Consider the following 16,359-nt stretch of genomic DNA (forward strand, 5'->3'; position numbering starts at 1 on the left):
TAATACATCACTAGAACTTATATGAGTAAAAATTTTGAAACAGTAAGAAATTCGGCAAAACATTGGACTGACTCCGCCTATTTCACCCACTAGTTCTTACGACTCTAGTGATGTGAAGGAGTGTATGTTTCTGCGCATATACTGCTATGGTCAGGCTGAGCTCTGCAATGTTGCCGGCTTGCTTTATTTAAAAAAAATCTAATGCACATGATTATCGATATCGTATTTGCGATGTTTTTTTGAATTTATAGAATTATATTTTCTTCACTTGATATCAAAATTTTGGAATCATTTTATCTTCCGCGTATTGATAGAATAGCGAATAAAAAGGAAATTTGAAAAGTATGTCGCTAACATTGCATAGCTTAGCCTGGTCATGGTGATATGTGCGCGGAAACATACACTCCTTCATATCACTAGTATCGTAAGATGTATTCCTTCTCCCACTTGCACAATCCTTATGTTTCCACTTGAAGTTGTACACCAAGTATACCAACCAATGGTACATTTAGTATATTAGCAAATCTCTCAGAAAAACACAAGATAGAAGCAAATGACCATTTTATTTGTTCATACTTTCTTATAAATAATAATAAATACAGTGATCTAATACCGGTAAATCTTGGTATTTAACGACAAATGTTGCATCTCCTCGTCTATCCAATCTGAAAACAGCGCCACGTTGACATAAACACCTGGAGTATTCTCAGTTGTTCCACATTTTATACCCCAAGAAACGATCCCCACTTGCTCAAGCCTATTTTGGCCCTCCACTGGACACATCAAAGGGCTCCCACCATCACCTTTGCACGTATCTTTGTGGTTCTCTCCACCGGCACATAAAAAACTTTCATGTAAAGTGTAATAAGGGCCTAAAGCAACTTTTCGCAGAGTATTAACACAGTAATCTCTTGGCACTATTGGCAAATCCAATTTCCGTAACAGTGGTTGATACGTCCCTTTCCTGAAAGAGTTTTTCCCCCATCCTGAAGTTGTGCAAAGTCTCGTGTTAATTTGCAAATTCCTCGGTGGAAGACAAATTATTCCCACATTATTTATCAGATAAAAAGGGTCGTCTAAAACAAGAAGGGCTATGTCATTGCTCAAAGTTGAAGGATCGAATTTCGGATGAATTATCATTGCCTGAATTTCCCGATCTTGATGTGGCAATGGTTCATATGTATGCTCCCAATTCCATTCCCCCGCTCTCACTGTGTACTTCCCCGGAGAGGAGACGCAATGAGCAGCAGTTAAAGCCACCTACAACATTATATTAGTTTTCAAACCTGTTTATTAACGTCATGGTGTAAAATTACCTTTGGATGTATTAAGGATGCCCCACATTTGTAACTCAATCCCTTCAGAATGCCCAACATCCACGGAAATTCTGCAAAATCCGCCGTATCTGCGTCACCTAGTATTTTTTCTTTTGTATTTCGTTCTTTATGCATTCCACATTCGACTTTGCAACATACGTCTAAGTATCCTGAGCAAATTTCTGAAGATCTTTTGTAACTTTGTCGTTTTTTATCTTCTTTTGAAGAGAAAGATGCTCTCGACTGTTGATAGGATTCTGGACACTGCGTAAATGGCATACAGATACAAGGATGGGCAAATGATGTCTCCATATCTAGCAGAGATGAGTAGGCGCTACAAATATGAAATGTGTTCAATATGGTCCTCTTTTCCCACATCTTCTTTTATTTATTGTGAAGTTCTTGTTATCCGATGTTACGACCAGTCATTCACATAAGACTACGTACACTTAGCAAACTCATATTATTTCATACTTAGAATCATAATCCAAAAAATATTGTTAAATGTATTGAAATCTTCTCATACATGATCATTATTGGTAATTAAAAATTACCAACAACGTAAATATTAATACACTCATCGGCACGAAAAACTGAGCATTTGCATTTTTTTAAATAAACATTAAATTTCAAAGCTTTACGATGCTTTTCTTATGTAAAAAGTTAGATAAGAACAAAAGAATATGTTTTCTAACAATTTAAATATTAATTTAAAAACACACGTACAAATTCTGTCACTAGAAAAGAACATAATTAGAAAAACTGCAAAAAAAACTCATGTTAAAATAGCGATAACTTAAACAATTTGTTTCAAATGGATTTTTAATAGGGTGTGTTGTCCCCAAGACTTCTAATTAATGCATCATTTCTCCTTGGCATGCCTAAAATCAGTTATCTGATGTTCTCTTATGGAATAAGGTCTCATTTTTCTAATAAAGTATCTTGAAGCTGATTTAAAGTTAAGGAAGCATGAACGCGACTGCGGATTCGTTGTCCCACCATGTCTCAAACATGCTCAATTGGATTCATATCGGGGCTTAACGCTGACCACTCCATAACAGGAATGTTGACTCTTTTAAATACTGTTGAGTTATTCTTATAGTATGAGGTCTAGCATTATCTTGCATCAGTATGAACTCATCGCCAAAAAAATCGGCATATGAGACGATAAAATCTTGCAGAATTTCCTCAATGTGCCTAGCAACCGCGAGGGATCCCCTTGGAACGATGTAGAGTTCAGTACGTGCCTCAAGAGAAATTCTAGCCCAGACCATAACTGAACTTCCTTGATATCCAACTTTAGGACTAAAGGTACATTCCGCAAATGATTGTGTGGTCTTCGCCATACCCTCTCACGACTGTCTGGAGAGCATAAGCTAAACCTCGACTCGTCGGCGAACAAAATGTGACCCTATTCGTTTTCACCCCAATGCTGGTGATTTCTTGCAAACTGAAGTCGCACTGTTCTATGGTGTCTGGAAAGTTGTGGGCCTATTGCAGGTCTACCACTAGTTAGATTTGCTTCTCCAAGTCGTCTTCTAACTGTCCTTTACTTACGTTCACATTTCGAACCTATTCAAGTCGACTCCTAGTTTCTACGGCTGTAGCACGCCGATTTCGTAGACTGCATGACTATAAAACGGTCATCATGGGCGTCTGTTCTTCGTTAGGGCCCAGTTGCAGGTCGCCTGGTGTAAGAACTAGTTTCCAGAAAACGTCTATAAATGCGATGTACTGTGCTATTCGATATTTGATATTATTGGGCAACATATCGCTGACTTCGTCCATTTTGAAGCAATGTAACAAATAGTAGCTACTGTTGCAGAATTTACAGTCATTATTCTGGAGATTAAACACCACCACAACTTAGAAGACTTGTTTAAATCTGCTTCTATTTGTTAGTGTTGTCTTGGCAACTAAAATTAACACACATCCGTAGCTAACTACGAACTTTTAAGGAATAAAGTCAGCGCTAAATTCAGCTGTTGTGAATTTTGTGCATAACAATTAAAAAATCGATAAAGCTACCTTAGAAATTGTTTGATAAGTTTTGTTTTGCTTGTGTTTGTATTATTAAAAAAATAAATCATCGCAAAGTTTTGAAATTTAATCTTTATTTAAAGAAATGTAAGTGCTCCCTTTTTCGTGCCGATGAGTGTATATTTATAGGTTGGAAGGAAAAACGAAAATGTCAAAATTTCAGATCTCACAAAAGTGAATATACAGCAGATAAATTTTATTATACTTAGGAAAAAAATAATAAAAAAACAAATTAATATTTTGTTGGTCCACCTTCTGCATTTACAACTGCTTGCAATCTTCTGGGCATGGATGAAACCAAATTTCTTGTAATATCTGGGGTAATTTCTCCCCAAACCGAAGTTAATGCTTTTTTAGCGGTTCTTTCCTTGAAATTTCGTAATTTCGCACCCTTCGCTCTAATTCGTTCCATAGGTGTTCGATAGGGTTAATGTCTGGCAACTGTGGAGGAGAATGAAATTAATTGGACATGTTGTAAAGAAGCCATTCTTTAACAACCAGAGTGGAGTGTTTGGGTTCGTTGTTTTGTTGGTATATCCATTGGTTTCTTAATCCCAAATGTTCAATTGAATTACGCAAAATTTGGAGGTACTTCCGATGATCCGTTACACTTTCAATGAAAACCAAATTTCCGACATCAGCCGCAGCCATTGAGCACCATACCATTACAATGCCTCCGCCATGCTTTATTGAAGGTAACAAGTTTTCAGGTTTCGGCTCTTCAGTAGCTTTTCGCTATATTTTTTTTTCCATTGAAGCCACAAATGTTGTACTTGCTTTCATTAGTAAACAAGATCAAACTCCAAAACTCAAGGCCCTTTTCTAAACACTTTTTTACAAATTCTAGGCATTTTCTTCTATTTTACTGGGAAATCAGGAGCTTTTTCTTAGGAATCCGTCCATGAAATCCCATTGATCTCAGAACTCTTCTTATAGTTTCAGCACAGAAACGTTTATCAGTTTCTCTACGAACTTAATCAGCCAATTTCGAAGCACTAATTTTCGGGTTTAATGCAACTTTTCTAACAATAGTCCGAATATCGCGCGAACTTATTTTTTTAGGATGTTCAGATCAAGGTTTATTATTAGTTGAATTTGTTAAATTAAAGTTTTTTATAATGGTGTGCACTGTAGATTAAGCTAACTTAACAGTTTTTGTTATGTCACCACAAGGTTTTCCCTCATTTCGTGATGAAACTTTTTTTTTTATAGGGAAATTAGTTCCCTAATTTCTTTTTCAATTTCTCTTCGCACCATAATGTTAGAGATTCAAAATTCAATTTAATGTGTTTTATTGAAAATTTACACCAGACTAAAATAATATTGTATAAAGTATTGGACAAAAAGGTTGAAACTTTTTTCAAATTTGAAATATTTTGTTAATATCCAATAGGTGAACTATGAATTATAACATTATAATTAGTATACTATTGGTGAAATATTCAGAATATAATTGGATTGGAAATATGCAAACAGCTAACTATATAAACAAATCGTGTTTTGAGCTCGGACAAAATGGTTGGAACTTTTTTATTGAAGAAATTACAGACAATAAAAATAGTACAAATGTTTATTTTAATTAATATTTAGTGTGGTGCCCATTTGCCCTGATCATATCGCGACATCGCTTTGGCATAGATTAAATTAATTTTACAATTATTAGTCAACTTATAGTGCACCACGCATTCTCTAATTTTTCAAAAAGTTCCTGTTGATTTTTTGTTTGATTTTATCTTATTTTCTTATCCACTATGTTCCATAAGTTCTCAATAAGATTGAAGTTGGGACTCTATGACGGCCATTTTAAAACATCAACTTTTTCTTCTAACAAATATTTTTGCACTAATTTCGATGTATGTTTTTGGTCATTATCGTGTTGAAATGTGTGCCTTACGGGCATTGTATCGAATAAGTAGTGATTTAATTTGTTTTTTAATATGTTCAAATACATAAACCTGTCCATTTTGCCTACTATGTGATGAAGTGAACCCATGCCGTACCATGAAAAGCAGCCCCACACCATTACAGAGCCATCTCCATGTTTTACTATAGGTTTAACAGACTTTATCCAATCTTTTGCCTCTTGGACGCTTGTCATAATTAGCACCATCACTTCCAAACAAGTTGAATTTCGACTTATCGCTAAAAACGACTTGTTTCCAATTTTCTTCGTTCCAATAAATGTGAGTTTAAACAAAATGTATTCTTGCTTTTATATTCTTCTTGCCTAGAAAGGGTTTTTTGGCAAGTTGAAAACTGTGAAAACCTGCCTCTATCAAACGTCGTCGAACTATGCGGTCCATGATTCCAAAAGAATTAGTTTAACTCTTTGTCTACCGCAAAAAAAACTTGCAATACTTACCGCTCGGGCCCATTGGACCCTCGTGTGATCTAAGTTGTTTTTTTTGTTTTAACATTTTTATTTTATATATTTTAGATATATTTATTGAAGATAATTATTACATAATGTAACAGAATGTTCTCTACATACATGTTGATTACATTTATGGCATGTTGTTTTAGATTTTCGATCTTTTTTAGCTACACATATGTCGCAACGTCTCTTCTTTTTCGGAGGTTCATATGCTATGCTGGTGCTTGGTACAGGTTCTTTACAATTTTCATTATATTGAGCTAGCTGTTTTCCCAATTCTATAATAAAATTTCTTTTCCTACGAAATTTTTTGTCACAATTTCCATTGAGAGATGATCACACTATTTATGCATTCATAACGCTAATATCGATCATATTGTAAAAAACGGCCAGTGGCCATCTTCTAGTCCTCCTTTTGACGATGTATGTTCTTGTCATTTGGTCCATGGTGTCGACCCCAGCTTTAGTTTTGTTATAGTCTAAAATTATTTCAGGTTTCTTTTTGAGTTCATTGTTGATTTTTGTCATTATGTAATATACTAAGTAATGTCACAATTTTTCCTCTTTTTGGGCAGTATGAAGCTATCATCTTATTGCTTTGAAAATCAAATAGTGTGGAAAGGACTTCTCGATTTTTGGGATTCATAAAACAACTAGGCAAGTCCGGCTTATTTTTTCGGATTGTTCCTATAATACTCAGTTTTTTTGATAGTGAATAATTTGCAAGTGAATATAAAGTAAAAAAATTGTTGCAAGTTATATTTCGTCCTGAGTTTTCGATCTCTTTTACTAATCTCTTCACCACATTTTTGTCTTGATTTTTTTCCCTTTCTTCTCCAGTTTTTCCTACGTAAATTTTTAACTTCCAACAATATGACGTGACACTGTCGCAAATTGCCCAAAACTTGATACCATATTTTCCTGGTTTTGAAGGTATATATTGCCGAAATGGACATTTTCCTCTATAAGTTACCAATTGTTCATCTACGGCCATACTCCAACCTGGAATAAATCCGTCTTGTAGATGGTTGTTCCATAATTCGAAACACTCGCGAATCGGTTGTAGTTTGTCAGTAGATCTTTCTTTTCTTCTTACAGTGGCATTATCAAATCTAAGCACTCTATGTATACCTTGAAACCTAGAACGGCTCATAATATCGTTGAAAATGTTTCGTCCATCTTTGTTGCTCCACAATTGAGATATCTCTTCGTTTTTTGATTTATAAACTCCAATAAGTATTAGTAGTCCAATAAATTTTCGAAATTCATTTTGTTCAAGTGGTTTCCACCTATTTCTAAAGACAATAGATCTTTCTACGTTCGTCCATTTAATAATAATTTCTAAAAACGGTCTTCTAAAATAAATTAAAAACCCAGAAGGTATACTGTCAATTTCTCGGAAGGCATATCTTGTAGGTCCTAATTTTTCTCGCAAAATATTATGCTGACCTTTTCGTCCATGTGGAGTGCCAACAGGATTTTCGAACCATACTTGTTGATTCTTGGATATAAAAGTGAAATTTTGTATGCTAATAGTATTCATGTTATCGTCATCGATTTCATCTGAGTCGCAATCATTTGAGTTGTCAGTTCTTGAATTTTCTTTCTCTTCTTCTTTTTTTTCTTTTCGCTCTGTGTTAAAATTTCTATGTCTATTTCTCCATCATCATCCGATGAAACATATTCACTGTCATTGTTGTATTCTATATCACTCATCTCATTTATGACTGCCTCCAATTCTTCGGGCTTCAATATTCTTCGCGTATCCATTTTTCGGAATTTTAGACACTAAAATAACTATGAAGTATGAAGTTACATAAGTAAACTTAATTATGTAAAATTTATTTACCTGATTCAATAAATGAAACAGTAAATATAATAGATTTACTATTGTCGTAAACACACGAATACTAGTCACTCTTACAGAAACCCAAATTGTACTAAATACCGCATTAATTCCTTACTATTCTTCAAACAGTGGGAAGTTTCTAAACTGCGGGGAAGTCCTTAATTCGTATGATTCTAGAGGGGAATCGCTATATTTGCATACAAATGATTTTCTCTATAAGGTAACCCTGTGGGTCCAGTGGATCAAGATGGTAGTTCTTGATGGAAAATTAATATAAAAAAAAACTATGATTGCAATAAATTAACACCATCACAAAATTACAAAAGGCATGTAAATAAACAAAGTCGAGGAACTATAGAGTCCAAAAGCATTAGATATTGATATGAGAACACAATAAAATTGCATTTGGGTCCATTGGGCTCGCTCGGTAGACAAAGGGTTAATTGATGGTAGCCAAAATGTTTGATGAAGGTGTAAAAGGATTATTTTGTGAAAATCGAATAATTTTCTTATTCAACCGACTTGAGGTTTTTCGCGGTCAACCTAGACTTTTCTTGGATTTCACAGTTCCTTCACGTTTAAAATGTTTTATAATTTGCGAAACTGTAGCTTTTCTTAGTAGCAATTGCCTTGCAATAACGTTTTGGTTAACATCTTCACGAAAAAGTCATAATATTCGCTCTCGCAAAACAGTTGAAACTGCAACACCTTTAGGCATATTGTAATGAAACTTTCAAACACAAGCAAATCAGGAACTGCACTCACTAATGTGACGATTCAACTAAGAGTCTGGAAGAATGTAAGAGCATGAGTGTGTTTGGAAGAATCAAGATATAAATCGGCCACTAATCATAACCAATTCCAGTCCCGATAAAGAAAAGCAGCTGAAATTTCCTTACATAAGACAATCCTTCTCTACAGATAATGACAACAAAATATAACCATTGCAAACATATAAATATCCTCTCAAGAAACGATGTGATCAGGGCAAATTGGCACCACACTAAATATACTGCTGAACAAAAAAATCCGGATAAGTTTATAACAACAGTTTTAGGAAACAATAATATAAAACTTTTTTGTTTTTTGACATAATTATATTAGAAAAAGTTTAGGAAAAGTGAAATACATGAAAAAATTGAAAACATTTTAATTGAAAATTAACAAAAGAAACCAAATTAATAGTAATTTCAAGAAAAAGTAAACTGCAATATATTTTAGGGTTCACCCCTCTTGACTTAATGCAGCAAATTGTGTTGCTATTTCGGGCCGCATTTTGTGAACTAACGCGATAACCACTATTTAACATATAGGATATCTTTGTTTACTTCAAAAAATTTTTAAAAAATGATAAAAACGTAAAAAAAACTGACCGAATATTGTGTTTACACAGAAATCAATATCTGAAATTATTCTGTTTACGTTACTTTTCTCAAAACAAATGCTAACAGTAATAATTTTAAAAAATACAGCAAAAGAATGTTGGATCTGATGCCCTGTCTGATTTTAAAAATACTTTACGATCCAATTTCATGTTTTTCTCTTTGAAAACTTAAATAATGAGCTTGTCCGGATTTTTTTGTAAAGCAGTGTATTAATTAAAATCAACATTAACTCTATTTTTATTGTCTGTAATTTCTTCAATAAAAAATATTCCAACCATTTTGTCCAGGCTCAAAACACGATTTGTTTATGTAGTTAGCTGTTTGCATATTTCCAAGCCAATTATATTCTGAATACTTCACCAATAGTATACTAATTATAATGTTATAACCCAGAGTTCACAACAGTCATTAACAAAATATTTAAAATCTGAAAAAAATTTCAACCTTTTTGTTCAATACTGTATGTGCGATAAAAATCTATAAAGCCCAAAAAAACTTGTAGTATTTGTGGTATTTTTGCTGTACGTTCCTTTTTGTGAGATTGAAAATTTTGATATAAATTTTTTTCTTCCAACCCATTAATCGAAACCCAAATTTTTAATTACCAAAAATGATCATTTATGAAGGGGTTTCAATACATTTAAAAATATTTTTAGGTCATGATTTTAACTACGAAATAATACGAGTTTGCTAGGTGTACGTAGATTTATGTGACTGACTGTATGTATGTGTGTATGGGTTTATGCTTAAGATCAGGATATGTGAATGAAAATTCTTATAAAAGGCTGCCAACAATTTGCAGTTTGTTTATTGCATCTTCAAGGCAGTTCTTTCATTACATTTCCGTAACCAATTTAATTGTATGAGTAACTCTCTTAACAAAGATATTCTAACCTTGAAAATTTTGATTACAGTTTTGAACATTATATTTGTTTTTCTCGATAAGTCAGCAAATATTTACTCACAAGTGCGGAAATGGGGCTTTTTCGCTCGCAGTTGACCGAACGACACGAAACTGAGTTCAGTCAGCAATCGAGTGCTATAAAGAAAACTTTCGCATGTCTTAGGTAGAATATTTCTCGGAACGCATGCGTGTTAACTTTATTCTCTTGCGTAAGTTCAATTAAGTATTAGCGTGAGGGAAACTTCTTATACTTCAAGTACGATAAAGAGTTTCTTTTCACTGTCGTAGATCATTTATTATTTCAGTTATTTTTGTCTTCAGAAAAAAACAACGTCCCATGAAGTTTATTTATAGTGATTTTTATACTTACTCGTTTCTGGTGATTGCACTGACACATGACACCAAAAAAACCACCCACATTATTTTAAAATTCGCTACTTTATCCATTATTTTTAATAAATTTAAATGAATTAACCAGAGCTTTTTAAGACGATACAACAGGTCTAAAGCTGGCTTCAGCACTGTTAATGTCTATTTCAAAATGTTTAGCAGCACAACTAAGGGTCGACAGTCATGAAACCCCAATAAATCATAGTCGTCCCAAAAAATATTATCGAAATTGCTACTGCCAATCTGCTTACCTGGTATTCGTCATCTTAAAAAACACACACTATATATTTGTATCTTTTTGCACGCAATACTAGAATTTCTTTTCAATGTTTATGTTGTATGATTTTTTTTCAGTTGTGCTATTATTTTCAATATTTATGTTTAATAAACATTACATAAAAAACTTAAAAACATTTTTTAAAGAAAATTTCAAATTTTTCTCTTCTTTAAACTCCGTTACTAGTACTAAATTTCACCTGTACTACTATTGTTGAAATATTACGATCTGTTGTGTTCCTCGAGGACCCAGAATGATTACAATATTAAATTGCGAAAATTACCTACTTACAATGAAAAATGTATTTTGTATTTGCAAATATTGACGGTTCACTCTATTGGCATTAAATCGTGTTTATTGGTGTTCTGTACTGCTAAACATTTTGAAATACACTATAGGATATTCAACCTTCACAAGAATGTAGATGAAGAGGTGGTGTTACCTCCTACCCTGTACCTATTAATCCAGCGAATGTTGAGAGTATTACATGTATTACAATAGTTTTATATTATCTCATTTAATGAAGCTACACATTTTCGTTCTACTTGGCATTTTATTTGGGGTTATTTACAATCTTGTCAGCAGTTATTGTGACCACTGACTAGATGTTTGTTATTGATATTTCTACGTTTTCAAAGTGGTTATACTGGGGCAGAATATATAATTTAGCATGGATTCGGAAGTAGCCACAATAAAACTCATCGATTGCATAAATCGTCGAAGGTATAAAAATGTTCGTTTTTCTAGTAAATTCTTAAATAATTTCTGTGTAGAAATTGAATCCCAATAACAATTCGGTATCGCTGATTCTATGATCTTAAAATTATGTGATACAGTGGTAGTACCATTAAATGCAATTGGCAAAATCACTTTTCCATACTCAGGAATACTGCTTCCTTGACTATCACCAAATTTGAGCTTAAAATAAAAACTGAGTTAGATTTTCAATAGATTCCTCCCTTTCTGTAATTTCGAGAGGTTTATAACAGTCGAGAGATTCCTGGAAAGCATTCTTTAGGCATCATTAAATCTATAAGAAATTATAGATCTTGTTTTAATTTGCCCCTTAAAACTTGAGCTTCGTTCCTACACCAATCAATGTAACACTTCTATTCAGTTTATATTCGATGAAATTACGAAACGCTGCTTTTAAGGTCTGCTTCTGCTTTAATAAACTGTTTCACCCGCCTTCTCAGTTTTAATCGAACAGTCGACATTTTTTCTGCCTCTGATCCCTGGGCAGACAATGAGGTTTCATCTAATCAAGATAAGTATTCTTTTATACATGCGATAAAATAGTCAAATAAGATACGAATATGTATTGTTCAACACTGAACACGAAACGTCTGCCACCAGGTTTGTTATTTGATACCATTATTACAGTCTTTGCATAAATTGCAAACTCGACACAAAAGACGAAGGTGAAATATTGTCTAGTTGTTAAAACGTAGCTTTCTATTTGCTTGCAATAATAATCCAATTAAGGCAGGCATTGTCAATCTCAGATAACTTGGAACCTGGTCGCTTAGGAAACGACACTTCGTTCACTCTGATGTTGGGTCTCTATTTCCGAAATTATGCCACCGTACTTTTATTCGAGAAAATTTGATGCTAAAACTTGGACTTAAAAAATTTCGATTTAGACCCTCGATTGTGACAAAAATGCGACACAAAACAAAAAATTTTCATATGCGATTTTAAGTACAAAAAAAAATCGCACTTAAAATCGCCCTCATATCGAAGCTTTTTTACAAAAAAACAGTTTAAGGACTCGCAAAGACTCTCTCACAATATTCAAAAACTCCCTAAAAAAGTCTCTAAAAACTAACCGTAAATTTATAGGAGACTCTATTTTAATAAAATATTGCCTTTTCTGAGAGTCGTTTCCCTCTCTTTTGGCAAAATTTTGTGTTCACAATTTTAGAACCGAAAATTCCACCCATTGATATTTAGGTCAATTGCATTTTCCCGCTTAATCAACCAGACACAAATTATGATCAACAATTATATTCTTCTGGAATCCTCTTGGGAAGAAAGAATTTCATATTTTGCATGTGATCATTAGGTACATAATTGCTCATTTTTGCACTTGTCACATTTGGTGATGTGAAAAGTCGCTAGGAACTGTTCTAGATGGAAAAGACAGGAAATTTTGAATACTCAAATTACCTCATAAGAAATCTCACCTGAAGTTAACCTATGCGAACCATCTTTGAGAAATATTTAATATATCATTTAATTATAATTGGATAGCTTAAAGCTAGAGTTCCTGAGGAGAGGGGTGTTGCAACCATTGTAAGGCGGCCCCCTTTCCTAGGAAATCTCAGCTTTCGCCGTAATAACCAATCAATTTGGTTACTACGAAGCTGTGAAAGTGACAATTTCATGTCACCTGGGAACCCGGAAGTAATAAGCTCTTTCCTCAAGGTAATTAAAAAATTACCTTGATTTGGTATTAGGCACCTTTGACTCACTTTAAACTAAATTCAACTGGGCTTTCAACTAGTGATTGTATAAAATCGAGAGAATTTTCACTATTTATAATCAGATGTAAATTTTAATAAATTAGTTACATTTATATTAAAAATCACACATAATGTCTCTCAGAACTTCAACCACATGTTTTAATTGCTTTGAATAACTTCTTCGGAATCAGCTTCTTTAATCTTAAACTTAATGCGTTTAGCTACTACTGGGGATGATCAATATCTAGTCATTGTGGCCCGAAAACATTCAACTTCACAATTTCTGGGGAAACCTTCTTTTCAGTTATTATTCCAGCAGATTGAGTTTTGTGAGTTCGAAGAAAACTAGAACATTACTGACAAATTTTGTTAGACTGTGACCCCTAATTTACTGTTAATTCATTATGCATTGCGTTCAATGCCATCACAATAATCATCTAAAAATCAAATTGAGATGACTTAGGATAAATACTTGTATCATATATTTTTATAAACTTGTGTAATTTATTATTTATATTATAGTGGTTACGTAAGTCTAAAAAGTTTTCTACATTGTCCTAAAAGATGTAAATTACTTTCTGTATTAATTTTTTTGTATATTCGTATATTGTTTATAATATTTTAATTTTATCTCTCAATTTTGCCATTAAACCCAGTCGAATCTTGCATTATATGATTTTAATTTTGTATATTGCTTTAGTAGTGAATAGTTTTAGACTTTAAAAGCAGCTGTATTAAATTTCTTTATTATTGTATGTAGTTACGCATAACCTACTCCCAATAAGCTTTCTCTTAATTTATTTTGTATATAATCTATGGTACCTGTTTGTGTGCCCAAATTTGTGACTTTTTAATTCCCGATAGACAAATGCATTTTGTAGATACTTTTTACACGCAAAGTTTTATCGGAAAAGAGTGAAAACAATACTTTGTATTTTCGGTTTTGAATCAATCGCGTTTGTGAAACGAGCCCAGTGTTAAAGCCATTATTGGTTCCTTTTTTTTATTAGAATTGTGTACCGTAGCTGAATGAAAATCTCTCCTTTTTTGTATATAATGTAATGTAATATTTTAACTGTTTGGCCTGCTATGTTGTGGTTGAACTTTTCACAGCCCAATAAATACTGGACTAGGTATTACGTCGTAGTTTTATTTCCGGCGAAAAGAAAGGGAAATTTCGAAAAGATGCTCTTTAAAATGCCACATCGGGGAGCTGTATCTTTTTATAAATGTGTCTCTGGGTCTTAGGGCTTCGCCTCAGGGGGGTTAAGTTTAACGCCATTATTCGCCCCCTTGAAAAAAACTGAGGACGTGTTTCGGGATGTTTCTTAAATCTTTTACCATCAGGAGGTGGTAGTAGTTTTCACATGTACACCCTGTGGGCCTATGAAATGGGAAAATCTTAGTTGCAGCTACATGTACAACAAAAACCTAATAGGGATGTCCATATTATATCTCGTGTTGATAATGAATAGTAACTAGATATTCATTTTCAGTCTACTCGTTATTACAAGGTTACGTAAATTATTCTAGTAACATTAGTTTTACAGTTTCATTATTATAGGACTCGGGGCCATATCCCCTGTATATATTTCTAATGTATCCCATGTAGGGAATACTTACGAGAGACATTACCGGTGAGAGATATTACCGATACCCTATACGAGTATTACCTTCACCTAATGTTCAGAGGCAATATTATCCGTCTTTCTTGGGTAACGTGACGGAATCGTAACTGGGAAGTCGATTCGAAATGCCCATTTTAACATTAAACATACAAAATTGGGGATTAGAGCTGCAGTTAGTAAAAGTGAAACTCGTATGCCTCATTATATTTGGAAAATATATTAATAAAAATAAAATTCTACTATAGGTACTGAGAAAAAAATTATTTTAAAAGAAATTATGTTATACATATTTCAGAGTTGTGGTGACGAAAGCCTAGGGGAGATTCCTCTGACTAAAATAAGAAAAAAAGTTCATGTGAACATGGGACCGCAAGTGTTTTGTTTTCGAGATACAAGGTGTTAAGTTTAAAAAAAAAGTTTTTTATTTATCGTTTAGAAACGAAAAAAAAAAAATTTTAAGAACTAACGTTGTTGACTTTCAGCTCAAATCAATGCAGATCGTTTATAATAAACATACTCATTTTGTTAAAAAAATAATTCTAAATATTGTTATTTCTTCGTATGGAGTTCAGGAACGTGCTGAGATACGACAATGTAATTTTTTCTCAAAAACGAAGGAAGATACGAAAAAAGCCAAAAAACAAAAATGTACCATTTTTAGTGGGGTTATCTGAATATCACATAAAAATCGCATAAAAATACAGGGTGATAGGTTTTTCTGTAAAAAAACAACCGACTTGTTTGCTGGGTAAGCTCCTGGAAATTCTGGATCAAATCTAATTGGTCCAGCAGGTGTATAATAATTGTTTTAATAAACTGTACAAATTTTATTGAAATAGGTAAATGCCTTTCTAAGCGATAAATAAAAAACTTTTTTTTAAATTTAACACCCTGTATCTCGAAAACAAAGCACTTGCGAACCCATGTTCACATGAATTTTTTTAAAATTTTGGTCAGAGGATCTCCCTTAAGCTTTTATCGCCACAGCTCTGGAATACCCTATATAAGTAGCAATAACAAAAAGTAAAGTAAAGATAATAAAAAGTAAAGAAAATTTAATTTTTCGAAATTGTATGATGATTAAAAAAATATTTATGCTGTAATATAAAATTGTAAAGTAAAAATGAAACTCGTGCGTTCTTAAACTTTAGTAATTAAATATGTTCAAAACTGAATTTAATATTTTATACTGAAACCCTTATTTTGTATAGTAGCATTGAAACGAAATGGCATTGAATGTACTAGTCTTTCACGATAGTCTTTGGATATTTTTTACCACTCATCTTGAATAACAATTTTGAGTTGTTCTTTATTTCTTATCTCTATCTTCTTATTGGAACTTTTAATTGGCTCAACAGATTTTCAATAACATTAATGTCAGGACTTTGTGGGGGAATATCTATGACTTTGGGACGATTATAAAGCAGCCATGTTTTAATATTGTGTGCTTTATATTTTGGGTCATCATCCTGATAAAACATAAAAAATTTCTTCAATTTCAAGTACTCGAGCACTATGTTTAAGATTTTTCTTTAAAATATATAAATACATCTTCTGATCTATTATTTCGTCGATAAAGTATAAATTTCCAACTCGGTTAGCACTCATACTCCCCCAGATCATAACAGAGCTACCACCGTGCTTAACAGTTGGTCTCGAATTTTTTGGTTTTAGAGTGTCGTTGGGTTTTCTTCATATTCATCATTATCTATCTGACCCAAAAAGGATTAC

At 33.0% G+C, this 16,359-nt stretch overlaps 1 protein-coding gene across 1 annotated transcript; it reads right to left on the minus strand.

The window, feature by feature from the left end:
* Positions 1–606: 606 nt before the first annotated feature.
* Positions 607–9,959, minus strand: LOC136409512 (phenoloxidase-activating factor 2-like). Its single transcript, XM_066391076.1, has 3 exons — positions 9,859–9,959; positions 1,317–1,650; positions 607–1,260 (listed from the first exon to the last, which is right to left on the minus strand). Exons 2-3 carry the CDS (start codon positions 1,626–1,628, stop codon positions 607–609), a joined length of 966 nt encoding a protein of 321 aa, XP_066247173.1. The 5' UTR covers positions 1,629–1,650; positions 9,859–9,959.
* Between the last annotated feature and the right edge of the window lie 6,400 nt (positions 9,960–16,359).

Source organism: Euwallacea similis, chromosome 6, assembly GCF_039881205.1.
Source record: "Euwallacea similis isolate ESF13 chromosome 6, ESF131.1, whole genome shotgun sequence".
Lineage (NCBI taxonomy): Eukaryota > Metazoa > Arthropoda > Insecta > Coleoptera > Curculionidae > Euwallacea > Euwallacea similis.

Excerpts from the sequence above, each read along its gene's own strand:
- LOC136409512 (XM_066391076.1), bottom strand. The coding sequence starts at position 1,628 with ATGGAGACATCATTTGCCCATCCTTGTATCTGTATGCCATTTACGCAG. Across the intron at positions 1,261-1,316 it reads CATCCTTAATACATCCAAAG|GTGGCTTTAACTGCTGCTCA; the intron begins GTAATTTTACAC and ends ATAATGTTGTAG.